Source organism: Ipomoea nil, unplaced genomic scaffold, assembly GCF_001879475.1.
Source record: "Ipomoea nil cultivar Tokyo-kokei standard unplaced genomic scaffold, Asagao_1.1 scaffold2036, whole genome shotgun sequence".
Lineage (NCBI taxonomy): Eukaryota > Viridiplantae > Streptophyta > Magnoliopsida > Solanales > Convolvulaceae > Ipomoea > Ipomoea nil.
In genome coordinates this window covers 3,549,481-3,576,465 of record NW_017618464.1, presented here as the reverse complement: position 1 = coordinate 3,576,465, position 26,985 = coordinate 3,549,481, and the positions used below count along the sequence as shown (strand labels likewise).

At 33.4% G+C, this 26,985-nt stretch overlaps 2 protein-coding genes across 3 annotated transcripts; one reads left to right on the top strand and one right to left on the bottom strand.

The window, feature by feature from the left end:
• The first annotated feature begins 381 nt into the window (after window positions 1–381).
• LOC109148246 lies at window positions 382–5,578 on the top strand. 2 transcript variants are annotated; one of them, XM_019296121.1, is made up of 14 exons: window positions 382–492; window positions 535–674; window positions 1,249–1,480; window positions 1,561–1,635; window positions 1,887–1,961; window positions 2,108–2,205; window positions 2,405–2,636; window positions 2,978–3,075; window positions 3,309–3,444; window positions 3,736–3,846; window positions 4,239–4,352; window positions 4,440–4,742; window positions 4,870–4,928; window positions 5,016–5,578. In XM_019296121.1, exons 2-14 carry the CDS (start codon window positions 570–572, stop codon window positions 5,280–5,282), a joined length of 1,905 nt encoding a protein of 634 aa, XP_019151666.1. In that variant the 5' UTR covers window positions 382–492; window positions 535–569; the 3' UTR covers window positions 5,283–5,578. The 2 variants fall into 2 exon arrangements, with proteins under 2 accessions (XP_019151666.1, XP_019151665.1); XM_019296120.1 differs by having other exon boundaries at window positions 382–674.
• LOC109148247 (protein ABIL2-like) lies at window positions 5,436–8,051 on the bottom strand. Its single transcript, XM_019296122.1, has 9 exons — window positions 7,705–8,051; window positions 7,537–7,619; window positions 7,306–7,456; window positions 6,990–7,089; window positions 6,768–6,872; window positions 6,608–6,668; window positions 6,243–6,331; window positions 6,064–6,158; window positions 5,436–5,961 (listed from the first exon to the last, which is right to left on the bottom strand). The coding sequence occupies exons 1-9, from the start codon at window positions 7,810–7,812 to the stop codon at window positions 5,794–5,796; spliced, it is 960 nt and encodes a 319-aa protein (XP_019151667.1). The 5' UTR covers window positions 7,813–8,051; the 3' UTR covers window positions 5,436–5,793.
• Window positions 8,052–26,985: the final 18,934 nt, after the last annotated feature.

Genomic DNA, 26,985 nt, shown 5'->3' with positions numbered 1-26,985 from the left:
ATTTTAAAAATAAGAAATAAAATTAATTTTTTTTTTTTTTTTGAATTGGCCATTCAAACCGAAACTGGAACCTTCATAAAAGGTTCAAAATCCGGTTCTAAATCATAACCAAATTTATTCCTACTATTTTAGTTCGATTGTTACAGTGTCTGGTTAGGTTTGAATCGAACCGTACTCATCCTTACATATAAGCAATGATTTTTTTGAAAAAAGTAATAAATAAAATACTTATTTTAAGGGTAAAAATATTCATTTAACATAAAAAAAAAATCGTCATTTTTAATATAAATGAGGCGACAAATACGAATACATGAATAACTCATGAGGGAAAAATGTTATAAATATATAATTCAGATAAAAAAGTGTGATTTTCCCAAGTTAGAATTTAGGAAAGGAATTGGTTATTCCGTACCAGGAAATCAATACCCGCGCATACTCTTCAACATTTGCACATTCCCGCTTCTAGAGGACTAGAGCTGCATTCTTCCGGTTTTCTGACTATTTTATTCCCAAATCCAAGTTCCGATACCTGATTTCTTCGAATTTCAACTTCACTCCCGGCGCCGATAATGGGGGATGTGAAGCGGTGGTGCGTGACGTACACGAAGCACATCAAGCAGAAGCGCAAAGTCTATCAAGACGGTTTTCTAGAGCTTCACTCTTCAAGCCACAAGGCAAGTTATTTTCATATTCATCATTTCATTCATCTTTTTTTCATCTTCTTTCAGCGCGGAATTCAATCGCTTGCTCTGTAAAAGGAGTAAATGACTGCATCGTTTTTATTTTCTTTATCGAACTATTTTTTTTTTAATAAATAAATTTGCAAAAGAGTTCAAACAATTGATCTTCGGAGCTGAAGTTGAGTTTGAGCGGAAGTTATTGGATTCATGATTGGGAAACTATTCCTTAGATACTCCTTATATGTTTATTATTATTGTGCATTTGTATATACTTACATAGTATAATGTATGCATATAGGTAATTAAGTATGTATATACATGAATTAATGCACGTAATGTTCGGTCATAATTCATAAGAAACAGAATGCAATATTGCCTTTGTTATTGTTGTTTTATTTTTTTGAATTTAATATAATGATGATTGAGCAATTGCCCTTGAAAGTTGTTATTTATATCCACTAATAAACGGTTGCTTCGTGAAAAAGAAGAAAGCTGTACTTGAAATTTATTTTACTGTATATAGCGTTTGAGATATTTACAGTTTGTTATATTTTGGTTCTGCAAGCAGGTTATTCTGTATGATGATTGTGAGAAGGTTTTGGATAGTAAGTTTATGAAGATAGAAGGAGATGTTAAATCAGGCGAAACACTAGCATTTGATTCTTACCTTGTCGATATTGGTGATCTACATGGTGATAAAAAATCTATGGTAAATGAAAATTCTGAAGTGAAGGATAAAAATATTGATATGAAACCTAGGTCATTGCACAGCCGTAAAGTCAGGAATAGCACAGCTATTGGTACTTACCTTTATTACTCTCCTGTTAATCTCATTGTTTGGACCTTTAAGCATCATTCTTAGTAGTTCGGTTTACATCAGAGGATAGGAAGCCTAATTTTGGGGAGAAGAAAGCATTGCCAAATTGTCTAAGCCCATCACAAAAAGTAATCAGAGGTTTGTCCTTTTTTTAAGAAATATTTTTGGCATATGGAAGATTGTTGAATGAATTTTTGATGCTTTTACCATCATATGATCTATGGCAGATTGTTGAATGAATTTTTGATGCTTTTACCATCATATGATCTCTGTCACTACTCTCTGCCCGAGTTTATAATTGCACACACTTGATTTTACATCTTTCTCTCAGTTCACCTCTGTTTTTATTTTCTCCTAAGAATGAGGTTTAAACATGGTCTAAATTTCAGAGTTCAAGAAAAGTGAGGTGCGGAAGTATAGTACTTCCCCTAGTTGTCTTGATATGACAAAATCTTGTGAAGAAGGTAGGTTACAAAAACTAATCCTGCTTCACATAATTTAACAAATTCTTTGTTCTGCTGGTTGTATTCTTATGACTATCTGTTATTCCCTTCTAGTTGATTGCATCTTATTCTCTTCATTTCCCTTTTCTGTTCCCTTTTATAATAAGAATGGCAGGTCTTGTACACCACACAATTAACTCAAAAGGCTAAGAAATTCCATGATGGGTTTTTACGAGTTTTGACAAGTGGTTCACAATGCAAACAGGTCAGTTAATTTCCTCAATTTGTCTGTAGCTAACTGGCTAATACCTTCATTATTTTCAGTATCAGCTTGTCAATTTGCTTACAGATACTTAACATTCTCAGAGTCTAATGGCACACTAGTTTGGGTTATGAACTTAGTATGGAGTACTTGCTCACACACATTCACTATCCATTGCTACTTATGATTGATTTTCTGCCAGGCCATGCTCTATGATGAAGCCAAAAGACTCTTAGATAGCAAGTTTTTGAAAAGGAATGAAATTATTATGTCTGGCGAATCAATAACTTTTGATGGTTTCCTAGTGGAGATTGGAGAAATGGAAGGAAACCATAAGCCTCCTCTAGACTCAAAATTTCAAGGAAGAAATATTAATGGAGGAAAAATTGGAGTGATGCATGACCAAGTACATTCTCAGCATAGCACTCCTGTTGGTAGAATCCTTTTCTTCTACTCAGTTGCAGTATCATGAAGTGTCTTATCATTATGCTTGCTATTATGGTGCAATAGCAATGTGCATTTAAAATACAATTACTTCACTCTTAACATTTCTTGTCTTCTTCTCTTGCCATGGTTAGAATTCTTAGTGACACTCCAAGTGTTAGTTTCCTTAGTTTTCCCTGGTCCCAATTTACAGCTTTTCTTTGGATCTCAGACATGACTTTGTAGTTTGCATTGACTCAATATTATATGATCCTTATAATATAATTATGGGGAAAACAACAATGAAGCACTTAATCTATTCTTTCCATGTTGCTATATTCTTTAAATGCAGAATGGGATGTCATGTACACTTCTCAATTAAGTCAGAAACACAAGAAGTATAATAGTGGAGTTCTCAGACTCTCATCTTGTGGTTCCTATCAATCTCAGGTTAGCTGTATTTGAATCCACAATGCCCAAAATAGTACTTTGAAAGTCATCTTTACAGAGTGTGTGGTTTAACTGTTTAATTGCTGCTGTGCCTAAATCTGAAGAACCTCTCTAGCTGTTAACTCTGCATGTATCTGCCACAGTTTGGATAAAAAAAGTTTTAAATATATCCTTTTATTATTGGATCCTGTACATCTAAGTTTCTAATTTAACTGACTCCATATGCAGTGCAGGTCACTCTGCTCACAGAAGATGGAAACATGCTAGGCCGCAGGTTCCTCAAGTTATCAGAACATGTGAAAACTGGAGTTACATTGAATCTGCCAAATTATTTAGTTGAAGTTGGTGAAATTCACACAATCCCAGAAGGTATCTTTCTGCTATGCATGGTAAAATCTTCAGTTTCTATATGTAATCATGCAGTTTGGCAAAACAATTATGAAATAACATCTTCATTGACACTCTTAATAGTTATAGGCCTTAATAACATAGGGCTGTGTTACTTCGTTTTGTTATTATGCGAGTATGTAACAGTGTGCAGCTCTCCTTTTTTGTTTTTTTTTTTTGTTTTTTTTTTTTTGTTTTTGTTTTTGTTTTTGTTTTTGTTTGCTTGTTTTGTTTTGTTTTTTTTTTTTTGGGGTTTTTCATTTAAATGCACAGAAGGTCAAAGTGGTGCTTCTTCCCATAAAGATATAGTTTCAATCACAAAAGGATTCAGTGTAAACAATAGCAAGTTCAGTAGGAGTCTCTCCGCTAAGCCTCTTCTTGAAAGTAAGTCAGCAATCTTCCCACAGTAAGTATTATGGATTCTGTAAACATATTCTTTGTGTCATCTCAATTCCATAAAGCTCCTTGTGTGTTCATCTGAAGAGTGCATAAAATTTCTGCCTCCTGTAGTATACTTAAAATTTAAAATCTTACTTGTAATAATAAATTTATTTAGTGATATGATGTATCAAGACTATCAACACCCTTAAATTTAAAATATACTGTATGGAACATAAATGCTCTGTAATTTTGTCTAGAGACCATTTCAAAGTAGCATCTGTTATGACTATTGCCCCAAAAAAGTTTGTGAAGAGGCCTGTGTCTTTGCTTGCAATCTTGAATCCTTCTTCAGGCCTTGGTTGAGCCCTCATTTAATACATTCAAATCAACTTCAGGAGAAGCACAAAAGAAATCATCGTTGCCAGAGCAAGTGAATTTGAACACTAGAAGCTCCAGTCTCAACAATTCTACATTGGGCACAGAAGTTGCCAAGAAGTCAATACGTGCTGGTAAGCTGTCATCCTTTTATTCCTATATCACATCAGATGCCTCACCCTTCTGTAATGTGTACTCACTAAATATGTGGCTCTTTGCAGCTCATGAGATCTTGTCTATTCTAAAGAAACCCATTATTTCTGGTCGCGCTTTAAGGGAAAGTGCATCTACAGAGGAGATTGAAACTAAGCAATCATCAGATTGTGCTCCCCTTGATGTTAAATTTGGGCCGAAGAATGATTTCCACAAGACACTTTGCAAAGAAAGCTCAATAGAGCACATAGATGAAGAAACAATCACTGTAGATACCAACAGTGGCAGGCATACAGCTGTCGAATTAGTATTGCATGAGAGCTTAACTGGAACTCTAAGCAAGATTGATTCAGAATCTGTCTCCTTCAGAGGCAAGTTCTAGTTTTCACTTTTCAACTTGACATGCAACATGTCCAGAAAAGATTTTTTTTTAAAACAAAACATATGCCAGCTTTGGCTAGTGATTGCACGTGCTATAATTTGATTATACCTGTGCAGAAAATCCAACTGGAGAAACGCCTGCAGCTGCATATGAGCCACCCTCTAATCTATCCAAGGTAAAATCTAGAAACCTTCTGTGAACCTCTATCAAATTACCCTTTTCTCTTCTAATTCCTTCCTTTTCTTATTATTTCTTAATACAGCATCCCTCCCCTATCCCACATGAAACTTCAGTAGAAATAGGAATACAAGATGGAAAAGAAGAGGAAGCAAGTGGATGCTTGGACATGAAAAGAGAAGAAAGGTCCTTTAAATTTGCTCAGGAGGAACTGCAAAATTGTCAGGAGCCAAAAGAGTGTCACGTTAAATTGGTTTGCCACAACGAATCTCAGTTAAATGCCCCTGAGTCAGCTGGCCTTTGTGACACTGAAGACAGTTTTGAGCTCCCAAGTTTTGATCTTGGATTTTGAACAATACCTAGGACCAGGCATTCTTCTTCTGCTGCAGAACTTAATTGGTTTATCAGTATACACTTAAAGTAATAGTAGTTAGCAAGTAATTAGCAGCATATTTAAGAACAAAACTTCTCTGACATCAATATATTGATTTGACTAATTTTCAAATAAGGAAGCCCCATAGATTCAGGAAGCCATAACCATTCATAAAGCCTGCATGACTTTTTACAAATTAGCCTGCATCAGTTTTGGCTTTGTTCGACCTTCACTTTCTTAACCTTTACAGTGCATAATTCAATTGTTTCTGGCAAGGAGAAACATTCTATATTCTTACAATGTCCCAAATGTAGTACTCCCTATTTACGAGTACTTTACTGCATCTTTTGGCACTAAACCAAAATGTTACAATTTCATCCCAGATGAAAAGGCTCTTCTTTGACTTGATCAAGAACAAAACACAGTTATTTACAAGATACAATACAGTCCATATTCCTTATCAAGTAGATTGTTTGATTCCTTTGCTCTTTCACCTGTCATCCTGGTATCTGGATGGTACTCCTTTTTGTGATCTGTTGATGCTAAGCAATGCTTTGAGTAGATGTTTACTCTTTTTGGATAGGAGTTCCATATCTTGTGTAGTGTTTTTTGCTGGATTTATAGATGTGTGAACTGTTCTCCTCGGCTCTGATGGACACTGTTATTACACAAGAGCTTTCAGTTCTCTGTTTCTCTTGGCTTTTCTGATCAGTGGCTTGTGATCATAATATACTAAATAACTTTACCAAATCTTACTTACCCGTTGTTTATTGCAAGCAGTGGGAGAAGTTGATCTATTAGCATATGATCCAGAACGCTTGAGTGTAAAGCGAAGTGGAGAATGTGGTCGTTTCCCTGACATGAAGAATATCAAGTAATGTTAAATTTCAATCTATTATTGTTCTTCAAATAGATATCAATTTATATTTGTGGACTTACCCACTTCTTTGTTGGATGCAGCTCTTGTGAATGAAAAGGCAAGAGAATTTGGAAAAGTTTCTATTGATGATGGCTTTGATTGCCTTTTCCTGCAATATTACCAAATGTTTACAAACAAACTTCATTGGTGGCCCTTTTCCATCAACCTTATGCACACTTAAGCATTAATGAGACAAACACCAGCAGTCCAAAAACATATTTTTGTTATAGTTAATATGGCCTCCACTAAGGCTCGAACTCATGATCTCCCATTTGAAAAAATTACTTCATGCTGCTTGACCATAAGATCTTTGGCAATCCAAAAACATATTAAAGTGTGATTTTCTTGCTGTCATTTATGCTGTTATTGGCAAAATGAAATTTACCTAGGCAAGGGAGGTAGGGCCTTTGTTGTTGCTCCTAGAAAAGCTGATGTCAAACAGTGACCTGACAGTAAAAGCCAAACAAACACTTATATATATATACACTTACCAACACTGCCAAACTGATACATAAATGTTAAGGCAGGACCATAAGAGTTCATACCTTGCTTGTGCTGACTCTGGTGTATGTCATCTTGAAAATAGATTGAGGCTTTTTCAAAAGTAATGTTCTCATCTGACTTGCGTAAGGCACCCATTGTATCCCTAGCTGAACAAGGGGGGATAAAAAAAAAAAAAAGAGCAATACATTTTTTTAAAAAAAATTCCAAGAATTTTGATGAGAAAATTACTCGGAATGAATTTGTAAGTACAGAAGTTGAATTACATGGATTGACATAGCGTTTCCGATACTTTGGTGTAATCATAAACAACGATTGTTGCATAAGGCCGCTGCGGTTGATAAATTCTTGGTATGATCTTGATTTCTATTGTGCATGATTAAAAGGGTCAGCCATACATTTACTCTACAAACTATAAAAAAAAGACTCTTTTTCCCCCCTGTTTGGTTGTCATAATTTAGTCCAGCTTAAAGAAAATATATGCAGAGCTCTCATATCAAAATATCATGATGATTATCTTACTTTAAAAGGGTCTAACAAAGTGATACTATGTTTTAATCCAAGACTTATTAAAAAATGTACCTGTTCAATACAAGAGAATCTTAGTTTTGTATCAGAAAATTCATCAACTTTTTCATCCAAGAAAGTGTCCAGTTTTGATGCCACAGAACCCAAATGATCCACTGTGCTAATCACTGCTTTACTCACATAATCTTTCAGGCTATCCACCACTCTAAAGTCCAAGAATCAAACAAAACCATATATAAACCAACTTCAACTATATATAATATATGTAAACATCAATTAACTTACAGCTGCTTCTGATCATCTTTCCCATATGACACCTCAAAATACTCTGCTGCTGAGTACAACTGTTTCCTTAAACTCTTCAATTCCTAGGTACAAAAACAAAACCCAACACATTTCTGTCATCAACACAACACCAAACCCCAAATCACATTAACAGACAGACACACAAACCTTCAGACTTTGAGTGAAGTGTAAGCTGTGGTGCATAAAGATTTCATCAGAGTTGGAAGTTTGTGTAGGAGCATTTAATGGAAAAGAGGAAGGAGATTCACTTCCCATATTGAAGCCAAAGTTTTTGGTCTGAGAGAATCACGTGATTTGGGGTTTAAAGTTATAGGGTCATAAAAACAAATTTCAAGTTCAGATATATATACATACACTACACACTCAAGAAGGATATGATGATGGGCTTGTAAAGGTTTGGGTGGTAATAAAATGGCAGTGAATTTTGAGGGGAATATGGAAAGGGACAAAAGATGCAATAATGCAGAGAGGTGGGAGGGCAGGGCAGTGGGTGAGAATAATAGAGAGGATTTTGTTGGGTTGCTAGCTGCCTAGCTACAACAGTAGCACCAAAGAGCCAGTGGTTATGTTATGCTAAAAAATTAATTCAATCCTTGTAAGAAATTAAGGGTAAAAGCATTAAACATATTGTCCAAAGATGTCTGTAGCTTGCACGGGCTTAGCTCAATAGTTCAGTAGGCTGTATTTAGGAGAAGAGATCAATGTTCAAACTTCGACAGCAGCAATGTGAAAATTATGTTCAAAGTGGGTAGATCCCTTGTGCGCACCGTCATTTGGCACTGTTTGCTGAGCCATTGAATCGTGATTTATATCATTCTAAATGTTTTGTCGGACCGGAGTGTGAGAGGCCTTTGGGATTGAGAATTCAACCTTTTGCGAGAAGAATGATGCCTGTTTATTACTCCGTAACATTTAGTGAGAGTATCTATGTTGGAGTTGTTTGTTCCCCTTTCTGTTCATCAGCTTGCTTTAATTCACTATACTTCATGTCAGTATGTCATGCCTACTCTCTCTGTAAATTTACCTACTTTCTTGTATTGAGACATGTGAAATAAGAGGCTGTGTCCCTACAACATTGGTTTAGAGGATAAGGGAGTATACTTAAGACTTGCTTTTAGCGATAATGTGCAGTTTAAATTTGATTTTGAGTTTTTTATGTATAAAAGTATAAATTTGATGTTGGGATTTAGTGTTAGATTGATTTGATTTACTTCTTTATGGGTCTAAGGACGAGCTCATGGTAATAGCTCTGCAAAATCAAAAAACTTCGGTATTAAAAAAAGAAAAAAAAAATAATCTCGTAGCTTGAAAAGTTTGAAATTTTTCTGTTCATTTTTTTTTTTTTAATGAGTTCAGCTTGCTTTAATTTACTATCCTGCAAATCTGTATATTATGCCTACTTTCTGTGTACATATACCTACTTTTATTAAGACAAGTGAAATAAGGGATTGTTTAAACTTTTCTAACAATTTAAATGAGGAAAAATAATTACTGTTAAAAAAAAGGTTTGTGTGAATTAGAAATGTAATTCTTAGGAGGTGGAAGACTATTCCACAAGACCACAGCTGATTCTTTATTTTTTACAAGGCAACTAAGAAAATGTAAAATTTTATCCAATTATTTTTATCCTTTATTTTCAAATATATTGTTTACATGTGACAATGGTATATTGGAGCGAGATTTAAAAAATTATTTAAAAATTGTGACAAATCAAATACTTTAAATAACCTTTTAAAGCAAAATTATTCTCAACAAGCACATTGTTGATATATATTACTTTTCTTAGTTTCTAATTAAAATTTTAATCGGTGGTAAAATATCAAACTACCTCAAGAGTATATTGGCAAGTAAACTACTATCCTGTCTTGACTCTTCTATTTTTTTATTTTTTTTTTTGGTGAGTTTTGACTCGTAGGAGACGGGAGAAAATGAACAAAGATTACCAAACTCTAATGGAGCTGGCGCCGAAGGCGTCCACGATAAAGAGCCTTTCAAGACTTACTGGTGGATTTTCCAAATAGGATGTGCCCCACTCCCTATGCTGCCCAACATTCGCCAGATGGTCTTGACTCTTCTATTGAATTGAGTTTTTGTTATTAATTAAATTACAAATTTATGGAAAGATGAATTAAGTGATAATTAAACACCACAAAACATTAGTTTTTTTCAATATAATGGAGGGGTAAACCAAAAGATCGAACTTGCTATTGTTTACAGTGATCCTCCTAGACTGGGGGATCCCTTAGCTTCTTGGTCATTGCGAACTACTTCATCCACCCTCGGTGGAACTTCATGCCATTCGTTCCAATCATTAGACGTAACTTGCGCCAACTTTGTCAGGCCATCAACAACCGCGTTTTGTTCTCTATAAACATGTTTGTTAAGAAGTTGGATCAATGGTAAAATTAAGAAATAGTTATTTTCTTGATCGATTTATGATGATAAAGTGACATCTCTTGTCTATTATTGACAAGTTTGAAATTAAGGTGCAAGGCTCATAAAGTAGTAGGAAATTTTACATTTGAACGTGAATGGAGGGTAGGGTGAGAGACTTTTGCATTAATAGGGGTGGATGGAGTGTTTCTTTCATATCCATATATATAGAGTGGAATTTTGAATAGTCTAATTAATGTTTGGGATGGGGATACATCTTAAGAATAATGTATGCCAACCACTTATACTTAAAAGGAATAAGGTTCAAATATACCTTCAAACTGTGCACAATAACGCAATTAGGTCACTGAACTTAAAAAAACAACAATTAAGTTCATAAATTAACCAGTTTGACAAGTTAATAACAAGTCACCCAAAATTTAAAATATTTTTTAAAAAATTATTATTTAAAAATAATAAATTAAAATTAAAAAAAAAAAAAAGGTTTCCCCCGTCTCCACCGGAGACCAAGAAACTTTCTTCGTCTCCGGCCATGGAGACGAAGAAATTCTTCGTCTCCATGGCCGGAGACGGAGAGTCTCTTCGTCTTCGGCCATGGAGACGAAGAGTCTCTTCGTCTCTGGCCGGGGATGAAGAGTTTCTTCGTCTCCGGCGGAGATGGGAAACCTTTTTTTTTTTTTTAAATTTTAATTTTATTTTTAATTTTAAATTATTAATTTTAAATAATAATTTTTTTTTTAAAAAAATAAATTTTGGGTGATCTGTTACTAACCTGCAAAACCTATAAATTGACTTAATAGCATGAAATTGATTACTTTAAGGACCCAATTGTTATTTTTTTTTAGGTTTAGTGGTCTAATTGCATTGTTGTGTGTAGTTCAATGGTTATTTGACCCCTATTCCTACTTAATAATTATCAAAAAAATTAAAATTCCAAAGGAAAAGTGTTAGATAGGCTCTTACATTTCATACGAAAAGGTAATTATGCATTTGAATTTTAAAAAATAGTCATTATATACATCAACTTGTATCTTCAAAAATACATCAACTTGTCATTTTTATACATTTGAACCCAATAGTCGTTTATTCTAAAAAAAAAAATTCAATAATTTTCAATATAACAGCTTACGTGTCAAGTTACATATGCAAATTAACAATTAAATAACATTCAAATATTAAAAAGGGAAAATGTACAAATAGGCTATTGAATTATTTGGGGATATCAATTAAGTCATCAAACTCAAATAAGTTCCAAATTGATCCATGAACTTGAAAAAAAGTGCAATTAGTATTTTTAGCAGGTTACCAACAAGTTTTTGCCGATTAAGATATCATGTGTATATTTTAATTTTAATTTTTTTTATTATCATCCTACTAAGCATTTAACCCTTAAAAAAATAAAACTAAGCATTTGGCATTTTCTATATTGGAGTCTGTCCAGCTTATGTTACCCATTTCACAATTTTGAAAAGTAAGTTTATTCTGTTTTTGAGAAAGAATACTAGTTAAACAAGGCATTCATCCAGAGCTCAGGAATATCTCTCAATAGTTGTAGTACTACTTTCATATATGTTTTTGGTCAGAGAAAACTTCAGTTACGTGCATATAAACTTATCTAATATGTTATACTCTACAAGGAGATATTTCAAACAAAATTTGAAAACTGTAAAAGCTTACAAATGGAGTTCATGAGCAAAACATAAGCTGGACAGATTCCAAAACAGAAACATGAAAATGCTTAGTTTTTTTTTTTTTTTTTTTTAGGGTCAAATGCTTAGTAGGATAATAATAATAATAAAAAAAAATAAAAATATACACATGCCATCCTAAACAGCAAAACCTTGTTGGTAACTTGATAAATATACTAATTGTACTTTTTTTTTTCAAGTATGGATCAATTTGGAGCTTATTCGAGTTTGATGGCTTAATTATTATCACCCAAATAGTTCAATTGTTTATTTGTACTTTTTTCCTATTAAAAATAACAAAAATGAAATTAAAAAATACATTAAATTATTATTTTTTAAATTAAAAAGAATACATTTACTTTGCGTGAGTAACAAAAAAAATTATTTTATTTTATTTTTTAAGGCGGCTCTCTTTTTATTACTATCTAAAAAGTAATTAAAAATAAAACTAATCAAAAACAAAATAAAAAAAAAGTATTAAAACATAGCCGATTAGTAACTTTTTTTGTACTTTGTAAACTCTTAAGAAATGAAAGCTTGCAAGACACGTAAGCAAATAATAATAATAATAATAATAATAATAATAATAATAATAATAATAATAATAATAATAATAATAATAATGATAATAAATTTTCACAAGACAAGCCGCATCATTTTGCCCTCCTTTTTGGGGTGGGGACAACCTTAGATACCAACAAATCCATTTGAAAAAATGTTAATAGTTATATAACCTCTAATCTACAGCTCCAACTAGTAGCTAGTCCACAAGATTTCCTAGTAGAGGTGAATGAAATGATATTATTTTAAAGGTTAAGATATCTTAGCGGATAGTAAGTATGTCTTTTTGTTCTCAATCATAAGTAGATTAGTTGGTTTTGGAGTAGTGATAAGTCCAGATAAGTGTATTGTGAAAATTTTACTGAGTCATTACACTGTAATTTAGAGACGAGAGATTTTGGTCCTGTTTGGTAAAATGGCTGTTAGCTATTAGCTGATTGTGTTAATTAGAGGGTATAAATAGTTGATAGCATTAGCTTATTGTAAAAAAGTGTTTGGTAAATTAACTGTTAGTTGATAGCTGTTTAGTATAATTTTTTTTTCTCAAAAAGCTAATTAAAAAAGTTGCTTAGAGTAGCTTTTTGAATTTTAGCCTTTTGGAGTTGCAAAAAGCTAATTAACCAAACATTTATATTGATATTTTAACTAAATCAAATCATTAATAGTGGTCAAATAAGTTAAAATTGATCTATAGGCCAATTTTTTACCAAACAGGGCCTTTGTGTTTTGCATCCTATATATCCACAAAAATAAGAAACATAAATAAATAAATAAATAAATTGTGAATTCCATGTGCAACAAATATGATGTTCATGCGCGCCTCCAGCAAGTTATTGTAAATAATTGCATGCCTGTTTCACGGGATTGTGTTGTCTTTTGGACTGAGCTTCACTTTTCATTTTCTGGTGACCCCTCACCTCGTTTTAATGAAAATAAATAAATAAGAAATAATCTTAAGTGCGTCCTAACAAATTTCACTTCTGTGTTTAAATTTACATATAGCTCAGTATAAATGATCAAATGTTATTACTTAGCAGGGATATGTCTACTTTAAGCATAATTCTCACATTGTAACTGTTGAATTTTGAACATTAGACTCTTTTCTTAAATGTTGCCTACTAAACCGCGAGTTATAAGCCTATGCAAACTTATGTGATGTGATCTATGTAGATGAGATGAAAGTTATCTCTTTCAATTTAATAAGAGGTCTTAGATTTGAGCATTTGCTAATATAGCTACCTTAAAATTGGAAAAAAGAGAGTAATTTGACACTTTTTGAGATTAAAAAAAAAAATTGTAATTATGTTTGAATGAAATTCATGGGTTGTGGATACACATAATTATTTGAAACAGATTAGGCCAACCTGGATTCTCCACTCAAATATCTTTTTGAGTACAGACATAACTGCATAAGCCCACATGCATGGGAAAAAAGGGAAAATTTATTCCACTTTTAGTCCCACTCCATCAGCCTCGGCAAATTATGTTGTGCATTCGTATGCACCATGCATGATGCATACGAATGCAAAAATGACGTCATTTTGTATTAAAACGCGTGTCCTATTTAAAAAAAAAATCAGTTTCGATTCTTAGCAACAACATTATGTTATTCATTTTTAAGTTCATTTATTCTGGATTTTTAGTTATGAAATTCTGGATGTATAGTTATGTAATTCTGGATGTATTTAACAAATTATATAAATACATAAAAATAAAATAAAGGGAAAATGGCACTTCTTCCCCCTAAGTTATATACTTATAGCACTTTCTCCCCCTGAATTATTCAAGTGGCTATTTTTCCCCCTGAAATGTTAAATGGACATATTTACCTTTAAAATAAATATTTAAAATAAATATTTTATTTATTTTCCTTCTCCAACAAATTATGACAATAATTTGGTTCAAACCAAACAAACACTATAGCAACCAAACCGAAATATTCCAATTACAATTTAGAATCGAAACTCGATATTTAGAGTTTATTAAAATCGCGAATCGGAACGGACGATTCATGTTCCGAACTGAAAAAATAAAATACATTTATTGTTGAATTTAGACTATTTAAAATAAAAAATAAAATTTTAAAATAAAGACGGTTCAAAATCGCGAACCGGATCCAGAACCGCCGATTCACGGTTCAAGATCTAATTTTTTTATTCATAATTTTAATAAATTGAAATCCAAATATTAGGTTCTAGATCTGAATCATAACCGGAAACTTTTAATTCAATTGCTATAGTGTCCGGTTCAGTTTGATCTGAACCGTGGTCATCCTACGTATACGCGATAATTTGTTGGAAAAGTAAAATAAATAAAATGTTTACTTTAAGGGTAGAAATGTAAATTTAATATATCAGGGGGAAAAATCACCACTTTTAGAATAATTGAGGGGGCTAATGTGCTTACCTAAATAATTGAGGTGGGAAAATGGCTATAAGTATATAACTCAGGGGGGAAAAGTGCCATTTTCCCTAAAATAAATGATATAAAAGAAATTAAAAAAGTATACTATTCTAGTAGAATTTAATTTTGTTAAAATTATAGTTTAGGCAATTTAAATTTTCATTAATATATATTCAATATTAGTCTTGTTTTAATTTTCTTAATAAAATCTTTCAAATTATATAATTTATGTTTAATAATATAAAACTTATGTATAAATATTTAACAAAATATAAAAATACATAAAAATAAAATAAAGGATATAAAAGAATTTAACAAAAAATAAACATAATATGACCAGATGAGTTGAAATAAGGTTGGTAACATGTAATTATATTGTAATAATATGATCAGAGGAGTCAAAATAAAATTTGTAACTTGTAATTGTAATAATATGACCAGAGAGGTCGAAATAATAATTTTAACTTGTAATTGTAATAATATGACAATGGGAGTAAAAATAAGATTTGTAACATGTAATTGTAATAATATGACAAAAAGAGTAAGTTGAAATGATATTAGTAACATGTAATTGTAATAATATGAGAAGAGAAATTGAAATAAGATTTTTAACTTGTAATTATAATAATATGATCAGAGAAGTCGAAATAAGATTTGTAACTTGTAATTGTAATAATATGACAAAAGGGGTAGAAATAAAATTTTTAACTTGTAATTGTAATAAAATCTACTATACTAATAAGAGCCCAAGAGAGTTAGGCCTATAATGGGTAGAAAAAATGGCGGTCACATATTTTAATCAAATGAATGGCTCAGATTGATTAAAAAATTGATAAGATTTAAATTTTACACTAAAATTTCCTAAAATACCCACACACCGTTACTAATTCCGTTAAAATTTTAAGAATTGCCGTTAGTTCACCGTTAACTTACTCATTGATTTCAATAAAAAAAAAAAAAAGGTCTTAGGTTCGAACCTCATCCCAATCAAAGTTGGCATAATTAGTACTCTATTTTACTCTTATTAAATTATATAAATAATAATTTAGTAGCTACAACAAAAAATTATAGATATGCATTTCTTTAATTTAGAATTATGTGTCCACAATGCCTTTATTCAAAAAAGAATTATTCATTATCAATAAATTAAATAAGAGAAATAATTGTATTGGTTATATTGTCTTTATTTTTCTACAATATAAAAATTTTTTATATTCAAATTTATTAATTGATTATATTCGCTACATTGTCCTTACAATGTTTTAATTTAGTGAAAAAAATTATTCATTATCAATAAATTAATTAAGAGAAATATTTTCATTAGTTATATTGTCTTTATTTTTCTCAAATGTAAATATTTTTACATTCAAATTCATCAATTGATTATATTCACTATATTGTCTATTATCTTTTTTTGTGCACTATTTTTCTAATTAAATATCAAAGTTATAATACAAAATAATGCTATATATTTATTTACCAAGTATTTTATTAATACCTTGAAAAAATTAAAAAATATATAATTAATAAAGCCAACTATATTAACTACTTGAGAGATTTTGTGACAAAGAGAGTATTCAAATCACACAACAAATTGAAGTGAGAACTACCTTGCAATGTCCTTGTTTGACAATCAGCAGTTAGCGGATTTGACCAACGAATTTATTTAATTATTAACATTGGGTAGAAAAAATGACCGCCAAATTATTAAATCAAATGAATGGTTCAAATTGTTCAGGTTTTGATTTTTTTAAAAGTTTTTCTAATTTATCCTTAATAATATGATTATCCATTTAACTTTTCCGTTAGATACCGTTAATTCACCGTTAGTCTAATTCTAATATTAACGTCTAATATAGAATTATAATTATACCATTAATCTAATTCTAATATTAAAGTCTTAATAGAACTTAACCACAAATCCTAATGTCGAAATCTCCTCAAACAATATTAGTATATATTTAATATTTTACGCCCTAATTTTTATTTGTTCTCCCTTATGTCCCGTATTTGGTTTCAACCATACCTATACAATTATTTTGTTGACAATGATAATCAATCTTGACTATATTATCTTGCATTTGTAAACTTAGAATTACCTATTTAACCCGCACGGGCTTAGCTCAATGGTTTAGTGGGCAGTATTTGGGAGAAGAGACCAAGGTTTGAACCTCGGCGGCGGCAGTGCGGGAATTATGTCCAAAGTTGGCAGATTCCTTGTTCGCACCGGCATTTGGTCCTGTCTGCTGAACCATTGAGTCACCGTGATTTACAACTTCCCACAATGCTCTGTCGGGTCGGAGTGTGGGGGCCCTTGGGGTTGGGGACTCAACCTTTGGGAGAAGAATTACCTATTTAAATACGCAAATTCAATCTTCAATTATCTATGCATGAACAATTTCAATATAATCTTGCATTAATATACTTTAAAGTACTTATTTAAAAAAAAACATTGGGCATTATCCCAATCGTGCAATGCGCGTAAAAAACTAGTGACAAGATAAGTTGAAATAAGATTGGTAACATGTAATTGTTATAATATGACCAGATGAGTTGAAATAAAATTTGTAACTTGTAATTTTAATAATATAATCTGAAGAGTCAAAATCATATTTATAACTTGTAATTCTAATAATATGATCAGAGGAGTCAAAATAATATTTATAACTTATAAGACCATCTCTACCGGCGAAAAAGTGAGAGACTGAATTGCAAAAAATGCAATTCAAGTGTGGAGTTTGCAAACACCACAAATATATATATATATATATATATATATATATATATATATATATATATATATAACAAATAAAAAACTCATAAAAAAAAAAACAATATATAGTCACGGTCCTAGACTCCTAGGCAACTTATATTATAGACCGCGGTGCATAATCAATTATGCACCGCGGCCCATATACGGCGCCGTTTCGTTAAGTAAAGAAACGGTCCGCCGTTAGAGTTAACGAAGTCCGTTTGTTTGGTGTATTAAACATCAACTGACACTACAGTATATCCAAACCGACACTGCAGTTATATCAAAATAATACTGTAGTTATAGTGAAATGAAACTGTAGTGTATATAAACTGAAACTGAATAACATTTTACATATTTGAGTGTATATTGTACAATGAAGCTGTAATTATATCAAAATGATCATGTAGTTGTGTTTTAATAAAACTATAGTGTATATAAAATAAAATTAAATAACATTTTCACATATTTGAGTCTATAAATATCGAATGAAACTATAGTTATATCGAAATGAAACTGTAGTTGTGTTCAACTGAAACTGCAGTGTATACAAAATGACACTGAATAACAGAGTTACTTTTTGCAAAAGGGTGCGAAACGGCGAAAATAAACACTGTTAATTTTCATTTAAAAAAAAGACGCGCGGTGCATAATCGATTATGCACCGTGGTGCATAATATAATTTGGCCCTAGGCAACCCCATCACCTAGTACCGTGACCATTGCCTAGTACCATGACGGTACTAGGCAAAAATTCCTCACGGTAAGCAGCCCGTTGCTAGGTTTAATTTTACAAAATATTTATTTTAAAATTTTAAAAATACTATATTAGTCTTGTTTTAATTGTTTTAATAATTTCTTTTTCAAATTATATAATGTATGTTTAATAATATAAAACTTATGTATAAGTATTTAACAAAATACATAAATACATCTCTTCAAAAAAAAAAATACATAAATACATAAAAATAAAATAAAAGACTGAATTTTAATTTTGGTCCTAGTGTTATAGTGACTTTTCAATTTTAGTCCATCATAATTATTTTTGTCACATTACGTCCACTATTATTAAAAGTGTTCCAGTTTTAATCCATCTTAAGATTTTTCGAGGACTAAAATTGAAACACTTTTAATAATAGTGGACACAATGTGGCAAAAATAATTATGGTGGACTAAAATTGGAATGACCCCTTTTAACAGTAGGACTAAAAATGGAATTCACTCAAAATAAAAGATATAAAAGAATTTAACGAAAAAACAAACATAATATGACCAGAGGAATCGAAATAAGATTGATAATTTTTATTTGTAATAATATGACCAGAGGAGTCAAAATAATAATTTTACCTTGTAATTGTAATAATAAGACAAGAGGAGTAGAAACAAAATTTGTAACTTATAATTGTAATAATATGATAGGTGTAATTGAAATAAGATTGTTAACATATAATTGTTATAATATAACCAGATGAGTTTGAAATAAAATTTGTAACTTGTAATTTTAATAATATGATCCGAAGAGTCAAAATAAGAATGTGTATCGACTATTCTTGATGTAGGTGACCATAAAGCTTTAATACAGTGCAGTTCTGGTTCTAATCTTCTAGTCTAGCCTCATAAGCCTCAATCATTCTGAGACCATCAACCCCGTTCTCAATTCCTCTAGTAGAATTTAACAAAATTAAATTCCAAATTTAATTGTTAATTAATATATATTATTAGTCTTGTTTTAATCGTCTTAATAAAATATTTCTAATGATGTAATTTATATTTAATAATGTAAAATTTATGTAGAAGTATTTAACAAAATATATAAATACACAAAAATAAAATAAAGGATATAAAAAGAATTAAAAAACATAATATTTTATTAGTACAATAAACAACTATCATGTGAGAATCTTTTCTATATAGTTTGTCATGTGTAATTTGTTAGAGTTACGTTATTACATAATAATGAAGTTTATTCAATGCATATCTCTAAACAAAAATAAAAAAATAAAAAAATAAAAAAGAAATAAAGTGTCAGGAAAAGTGTTGAATTGTTGAACAGTACAGAAAAAGAAAGGCAGAATACTAGATCATCAGCAATTTGCGATAACGTTAATGGTGGTTGAGAATTCTTTTTCAAATCCTTGTCGCTATTGTTGCCATTATTAATCAATCAATTGATTAATTAATTAATGTGTTTTTTGGAATCTGTGGCAATAAAATAAATTAAACGTTGTTGGGCATATTATTATTAGCCACAGAATTCATGCCATGCTTCTAGCTGTAAGTATGTACAATGCACAGTAGTGTTTGGATTTTGAAAGTCACGCACTGCTTCTGTTCACCGCTATAACTCCAATGGCCGGTGAAAGGGAAACACACAAGTTATTGTAATTTAATGTTGCGTTTATTTTATTTAAAAGTTTAAACTTGATTTAGGGTGTGTTTCGTTAATAGGGTTAGATACAAGGAATCCGTCCTCTATTATAATAAAACATAATTCTTTTTGGTAAATAAAAATAGGAAAAAAGTTCCAGTCTAATGAAAACAAATGAGTTTTGGTGGCATTAAACACCAGTAAGAATGCCTGCTTTAAAAATGGTGACTTTTATTAACAGAAAATTGTTTTTTTATTTTTGTTCTCTATTTTCAATTTGTTGTTTTCTATTCTCTGTTTTCAGTTTTGAAAACTTGTTTACCCGTACTTGTTTTCTAATCTATGTTTTCAAAATTCATTCTCCACTTTATATATATATATATATATATAAATATATATATATATATATATATATATATATATATATATATATATATATATATATATATATATATATATAGAATTAGGTTCTTGTGCGGTTAGGGTGTCCATGTGCGGTTTAATCTGGGCCATTCATCTTGCTTAAATCAACGTCCAGGATTACTAAAATTTAAAAAAAAAAATACGGTAGCAATTTTGTAATTTTTGCATCTAGGTCAAAATTAAGGTGAGCGGATCTGTGATTAATGTGCGTGAGTTTTGTATATAAGATGCGTGAGTTTTGTGCGTAAGGTGCGTGAGTTTTGTGCTTAATGTGCGTGGGGTTGTGCTTGTTAGAGTCTTAATATATTTATGTGGCTATACTTAGTCATGCTTGTACATAGCCTATAGTTTAGGAGTCTTTTAGGAGTTCTCTTGTATTAGGACTCTCATTGTAACAGATTCATTCAATCATTCAAGCCCCATGTGTCTTCCTAGGGTATCCTTCGTCCTTTAGAGGTTACAGATGCATGAACCTTAGCACATGAAAAACCTTTATCTGTAGGCATGTCCGTTTTGATGAAATTGTGTTTCCTTTTGCCATAAATACAGGTGTTCAGGAAGTCGTGCACCAAGCCAGTGCACCATGGGCGTCTGGTCCTATTATTACACAGGCTGATCCTACCACAGTGCACAAAGCACCCTTGGATGTTGTTCATCCCCCCTTGGCCATTGAAGGGCCACCTGCTGCGCCCAAGCGAGGCCGGCGTCCTAGGGTGAAGAACCCTCCACAACACACTCAACCACAAGAACATAGCCATGTCATGCGGCTACGACACATGACTAGGGGGACGAATGAGCAGTTCCAGGCTCTTACGGCGTCTGTGGATCCAACATGCTACTCACAGGCCGTGGGACACCTACAGTGGCGCGAGGCAATGGACCAAGAGTTCAACGCCCTAATCCACAACGAGACTTGGCAACTCGTACCGGCTCAACCATGTACAAATGAATGTCATTGGGTGTAAATGGGTATACCGTACAAAGCGCAAGGCAGACGGAACCATCGAGCGCTATAAGGCGCGCTTGGTAGCGAAGAGTTTCAATCAAGTCGCAGGGGAGGACTTTTTTGATACTTACAGTCCTGTGGTCAAACCGACTACAGTACGCATACTTTTGTCCTTTGCGGTCTCTCGCAACTGGACTCTTCGGCAGTTCGATGTCCATAACGCCTTTTTAAATGGGCGCCTGGCTGAAATCGTATACATGCGGCAGCCACTTGGCTATGAAGATCCCCTTCACCCGGATCATGTCTGCCACCTGCAACGATCTCTTTATGATTTGAAACAGGCACCCCGGGCCTAGTTCAAACGGCTATATGATTTTCTAATCTCTACAGGGTTTGCGTCGTCAAAGACTGATATATCTTTGTTTCACTACACTGCTAGAACATCTCGGGTTTTTCTACTAGTTTATGTGGACGATATCATACTCATGGGTGACGACGCCACACTCATCGACACAGTTCTACACCGCCTGAGCACCACATTCAAAATTTGAGATCTCGGTGTACCGAGCTTCTTCTTGGGTATTGAAACCATTCCCATAGATGGCGGGCTTCTACTGTCTCAACGCTGCTATATGGGTGACCTCCTGAAGCGTGCTGGTATGACCAATTGTAAGCCATTAGCCACTCCTGCTGCACTGACTCAACCTGTGACGCCATCGACTGAGGTTTTCGACAATCCCACACAGAACCGCCGCCTAGTTGGGGCTCTTCAGTACCTGACAATAACCCGTCTGGATCTCTCCTTCGCCGTCAACCGCCTATGTCAGTTCATGCATACACCGACTGCTGATCACTGGGCTCTCCTGAAACGTGTCCTATGGTATGTCAAGGGCACGATGAGTCATGGTCTCCGCCTGACTGCCTCATCGTCAGCTAATGTCCACGCCTACTCAGATTCAGATTGGGCAGGCTGTCCGGTAGATCGCAAGTCCACCAGCGGGTATGCAGTCTTTCTGGGGACCAACTTGATTTCTTGGGTCTCACACAAACAGCGGACAGTTGCACGCTCATCAACCGCCAGAATACAAGGGTTTCGCCGATGCTGCTGCGGAAGTCACGTGGGTTGCCTCTCTTCTACGTGAGCTTGGTCTGCACTTCAGGGTCCCACCCACGCTATGGTGTGATAATCTCGGGGCCACCTATCCGTGTGCCAATCCGGTGTTCCATGCCCGCACAAAACACGTAGAAATCGACTTCCACTTTGTTCGGGACAAGGTAGCCTCTGGCGAATTCATAGTCAACTTTGTGTCCACCAAAGATCAGCTTGCGGATATCTTCACGAAGCCGCTGCCGGCACCACGCTTTGCGGCTCTTTGGGACAAGCTCAATGTTGTTTCTCATCCACCTTGTGCTTGAGGGGGAGTGTTAGAGTCTTAATATATTTATGTGGCTATACTTAGTCATGCTTGTACATAGCCTATAGTTTAGGAGTCTTTTAGGATTTCTCTTGTATTAGGGCTCTCATTGTAAAAGATTCATTCAATCAATCAATTCCCGTTACTTCATCTTTCTTAACGTGAGTAGTTGTTAAAACTTAAAGTGTGGACTTTTGTGTTTAAGGCGCGTGAGATTTGTTCTTAATGTGAGTGGAGTTTGTGCTTAATGTGCGTAGGGTTTGTGCTTAATGTGTGTGAGGTTAGTGATTAATGTCAGTAGTTGTTTAAACTTAAAGTCTGTGAGTTAATACTTAAAGTGCGTGGGGTATGTGCTTAATGTGCGTGAGATTGTGCTTAATGTGCGTGAGTTTTGTACTTAATGTGCGTGAGTTTGTGGTTAATGTCAATAGTTGTTGAAACTTAAAGTCTGTGAGTTAATATTTAAAGTGCGTGGGTTTTGTGCTTAATGTGCTTGAGGTTGTGCTTAATGTGTATGGGTTTTGTACTTAATGTGCGTGAGGTTGTGCTTAAGATCTAACACTTAAAGGTGCATGTTTCTATCACTTAAGGTGCGTCATTGTTTCTATCACTTAAGGTGCGCCATTTTTAGCTTATGCTTCTTTCTTCCAGACACGCGTTTTTTTTTATTATAATTTTTATTGATTTGAGTCGTTGATAAATTTGATCAACGGCTCAGATCTAATCGCACAACCGCACGGAAAGCTATACCCGCACCTGAACCCTTCCCTACAAGGACGGAACCAGAAAACTTGAGTTGGGGGGGGGGGGGGGGATATAGTAGAGAAAATTTACAATGTTAGTCGACATTATAATTAATTGCACCATATTATTATATATACCATACATTATTGTGATTATTATTGATAATGATTTCTAATTATACTATGCGTAATAAAGTATGAAATACATAATTATATGATACGATCGACACAGATGTCGATCATTACTTTAGAATTTTTTTCACATAACACAAAATATAATAATAACAATAACAACAACATTTATTTAAATATAGATTGTCACTTAACATCAAATAAAAAGTTTTGTCAATTATTTTGTCACTGTTGTAAAAACTAATTATGGACATTATTCTAGCATTAATGATTTGATTTGTAACAGCTTGATATTTATGGTATGATTCTAGAATAGCTGTTATATATATGATGTAATACTGTACAGAGAACTTCAATGCAATAAGAATCCTTTTCTCTGTTCTTCATTGTCTGCTTACTGTTCTTATTATTCTTCGTTCTTCGTGACTTAAAGGCTTTCAAACCTGCAATACAACACGTTATCAACACGCTCAACCCCGGTGAACGGTAATCCTATAAACCTTTTGTCTTGCTATTTTATGGATGCTTCAAAATCACATGTATTTATGATTTTATGTATTTTTGTTTTTTTTTTATGTCTAAAATCGCACATATGTTTTATGCATCTGTAAATATGTGGTTTTTGACATATGATTATCTTACTGGTAGTATACATATATGCATCAATAGTATGTTTAGACATTGTGAACTTATCAGATTTTCTGTTAATATGTATATGCATTTCTTGTGAATAATATTGATGAAATTCATAGATACATTTTTTTTAGACATATACACATAGTGTTCATGGATCTTTTACAAAAACTGGAAACAGTAGATAGACTCAAACAATTTTTTTTGTTCCGAAATTTTTTTCAGATTATATACAAATTTATGAAACTTTTATCCTTATTTTCAAAAATTTATTTATTCCGAAAAAAAAAAAAAATCTCAGCCGGCAAATAGAGACGGAGAATTTTTTTTAAACACCCCTTTTCCATATTTTTTAACAAAAAGTGTATATATGATAAACAAATTTCATGATTTTTTTTTTTTAAAAAGGGGGTGTATATTTTCCAGAAATTTGTACATGCCTGTATGCTTATGTATTTTTCAGATTATATAAGCTCTGTATATGCGTTTAGCATCGCCGATCTACATATCAAAATTCATATTCCGCCAACCAAAATCAAAATCGAAATAAAATATATGTTTTTCGAACTTCGAACTCGATCTCGTGAGACCGGAGATGGAATCGGCAACGATCGATGCTGATCGGCAAATCATCGATGGCGGCGACGTTGGTCGACGGTGGCGGCGGCGCTAGGCAGGTCTGCGATGATCGGCGCTACTGCATTCTTTTTCCCTGCGATCATAACAGGCCATTATGCTATGTTTTAATTGCTTCTATAATATGATCTCTTTGGGCCATTATGCTATGTCCTTTTTATTTTTTTTTCTTTGGGCCAACATTCTTTGATTCCTTATCAATTTTTTTTTTTGGCTAATGATTTGATATTCTCTACATGAGCCTATGTTATGTTATGTTTTGGACCCATATTTCTTGATCAATATCTCCCAATTATATTGTTGGCTATTTTGGAATAATAAAATATTCCTAATAATCTTTGTAGATTATGACTGCCCTAACCAAGCGTGAATTTACCAAATTGGCCCTAGACGGGAGCAACTATTTGACTTGGGCTTTGGATGTTGAGATTTATCTCACATCAACTGAGCTACAAGATACTATTATTGCTAATTCCACAAGTGATGCGGCCCAGAAGGCCAAAGCACTAATCTTCCTCCGTCACCATCTTAATCATGATCTTAAGAATGAATATCTTACCAAAAAGGACCCCTACATTTTATAGAAATTCCTCAAGGACCGCTTTGATCAACAAATATCACTTGTCCTCCCCCAGGCACAATATGACTGGCTGAATTTGAGGTTCCAAGACTATTAGTCTGTCACCGAATATAATTCAGTATTACATAAAATTGTGTCACAGCTCAAGCTTTGTAAGCATGAAGTTTCTGACAAAGACTTGATCGAAAAGACTTTGTCCACCTTTCATGCTAGTAACCTTGTACTCCAGCAGCAGTACAGGGCCAAAAACTATACCCAGCATGCTGAGCTGATCTCTGCCCTCCTAGTAGCTGAAAAGCATAACCAGTTGTTAATGCGAAACCATAATGCACGCCCTGTTGGCTCTGCACCAGTGCCTGAAGCACACAATGTTGCCCAGTCGAGCAACACTAGGGGGGCCGAGGTAGAGGACGAGGAAGAGGTCGTGGAAGGGGTCCGAGTCGTGGAGGAAGAAATGGAGGCAACAAGAATCATAACTCCCGCAACAAACATAGGCAGCCCAAACATCAAGGACAACCAATCTCATCAAACAATCATTCCGGGCAGCAGCAAGCCTGCTATAGATGTGGGTGCACAGGACACTGGTCTCGTACATTTCGCACCCCGAAGCATTTGGTAGAGGCATATCAGCAAATGATGAAGAGGGACAAAACACAACCTAAAGATGAGTCCCACCATGTTGCGTTACCAGAAGCAAACACACTTGTTAATGCTGACGATGATGACCTCATGAAGTATGAGCTTGAAGATTTTAGAGATCAAGAATGATTCTTTTTCTTTTCCATAATTCTTGTTTTATGTAATAATCGTGGTTTGCCCACGACAGTTTCTTTCGTACTTTTTCAGTGGTTGTGTGCTTTTTGAACGAGTACTCTATGTTCTTTAAATAAATCTTATGATGAATAAAATATCCATCCCTTCTTTTCCCAATTACTCGTTTCTCTATAGAGATATGGGGGATGTTTCGGCTTTATGCTTGGTCAATAGTGCAACCACGCACACTGTTTTGACAGACAGAAGATTTTTCCAAACACTCAAAGAACACGAAGGCAAACTCTCAACAATAGCAAATGATAACATTCCTATTGTGGGCTCTGGAAGAGCTTCACTTATTCTTCCTAACGGAACGAAGTTAATAATTGAAACCGCCCTCCTATATCCTTAATAAAAAAGAACTTTACTTAGTTTCAAGGATATTCGGTCAAACGGGCTTCACATAGAAACTAAAACAAAAAACAATACAGAATTCCTTGTCTTGACCAAAACGGTCAATAACCAGAAAAAGGAAATTGAAGAACTTCCTTCCTTTTCTTCAGGCCTGTATTATTGTTATATCAGGCCCCAAATTTCCTACGTTTCACATGCGGTGAAATTTAAAGATACACATTCTTTCGGTCTATGGCATGACCGCTTAGGTCACCCTGGGCAAACAATGATAAGCCGGATACTCTCTAATTCGACTGGACATAACCTTCTTAGGACAAACATTCTTTCTACAAAAGATTACACTTGTGTTCCCTGTGCAAAGGGAAAACTTGTTGTTTGGCCCTCGTGTCCTAAGATTGGTTTTGAGTCACCTATCTTCCTGCAAAGGTTACATGGTGATATTTGTGGACCAATTCATCCTTCATCCGGACCAATTCGATATTTCATGGTTCTTATTGATGCTTCCACCCGATGGACACATGCGTGCTTGTTGTCCACTCGAAATATGGCATCCGCAAAATTTATGAGCCAAATCATTAGGTTGAATGC

Excerpts from the sequence above, each read along its gene's own strand:
- LOC109148246 (XM_019296121.1), top strand. The coding sequence starts at position 570 with ATGGGGGATGTGAAGCGGTGGTGCGTGACGTACACGAAGCACATCAAG. Across the intron at positions 1,636-1,886 it reads ATCACAAAAAGTAATCAGAG|AGTTCAAGAAAAGTGAGGTG; the intron begins GTTTGTCCTTTT and ends TCTAAATTTCAG. Across the intron at positions 3,076-3,308 it reads GTGGTTCCTATCAATCTCAG|GTCACTCTGCTCACAGAAGA; the intron begins GTTAGCTGTATT and ends TATGCAGTGCAG.
- LOC109148247 (XM_019296122.1), bottom strand. The coding sequence starts at position 7,812 with ATGGGAAGTGAATCTCCTTCCTCTTTTCCATTAAATGCTCCTACACAA. Across the intron at positions 6,332-6,607 it reads GCCCTACCTCCCTTGCCTAG|GAAAAGGCAATCAAAGCCAT; the intron begins GTAAATTTCATT and ends GTAATATTGCAG. Across the intron at positions 5,962-6,063 it reads CTGCTTGCAATAAACAACGG|TGTCCATCAGAGCCGAGGAG; the intron begins GTAAGTAAGATT and ends GTGTAATAACAG.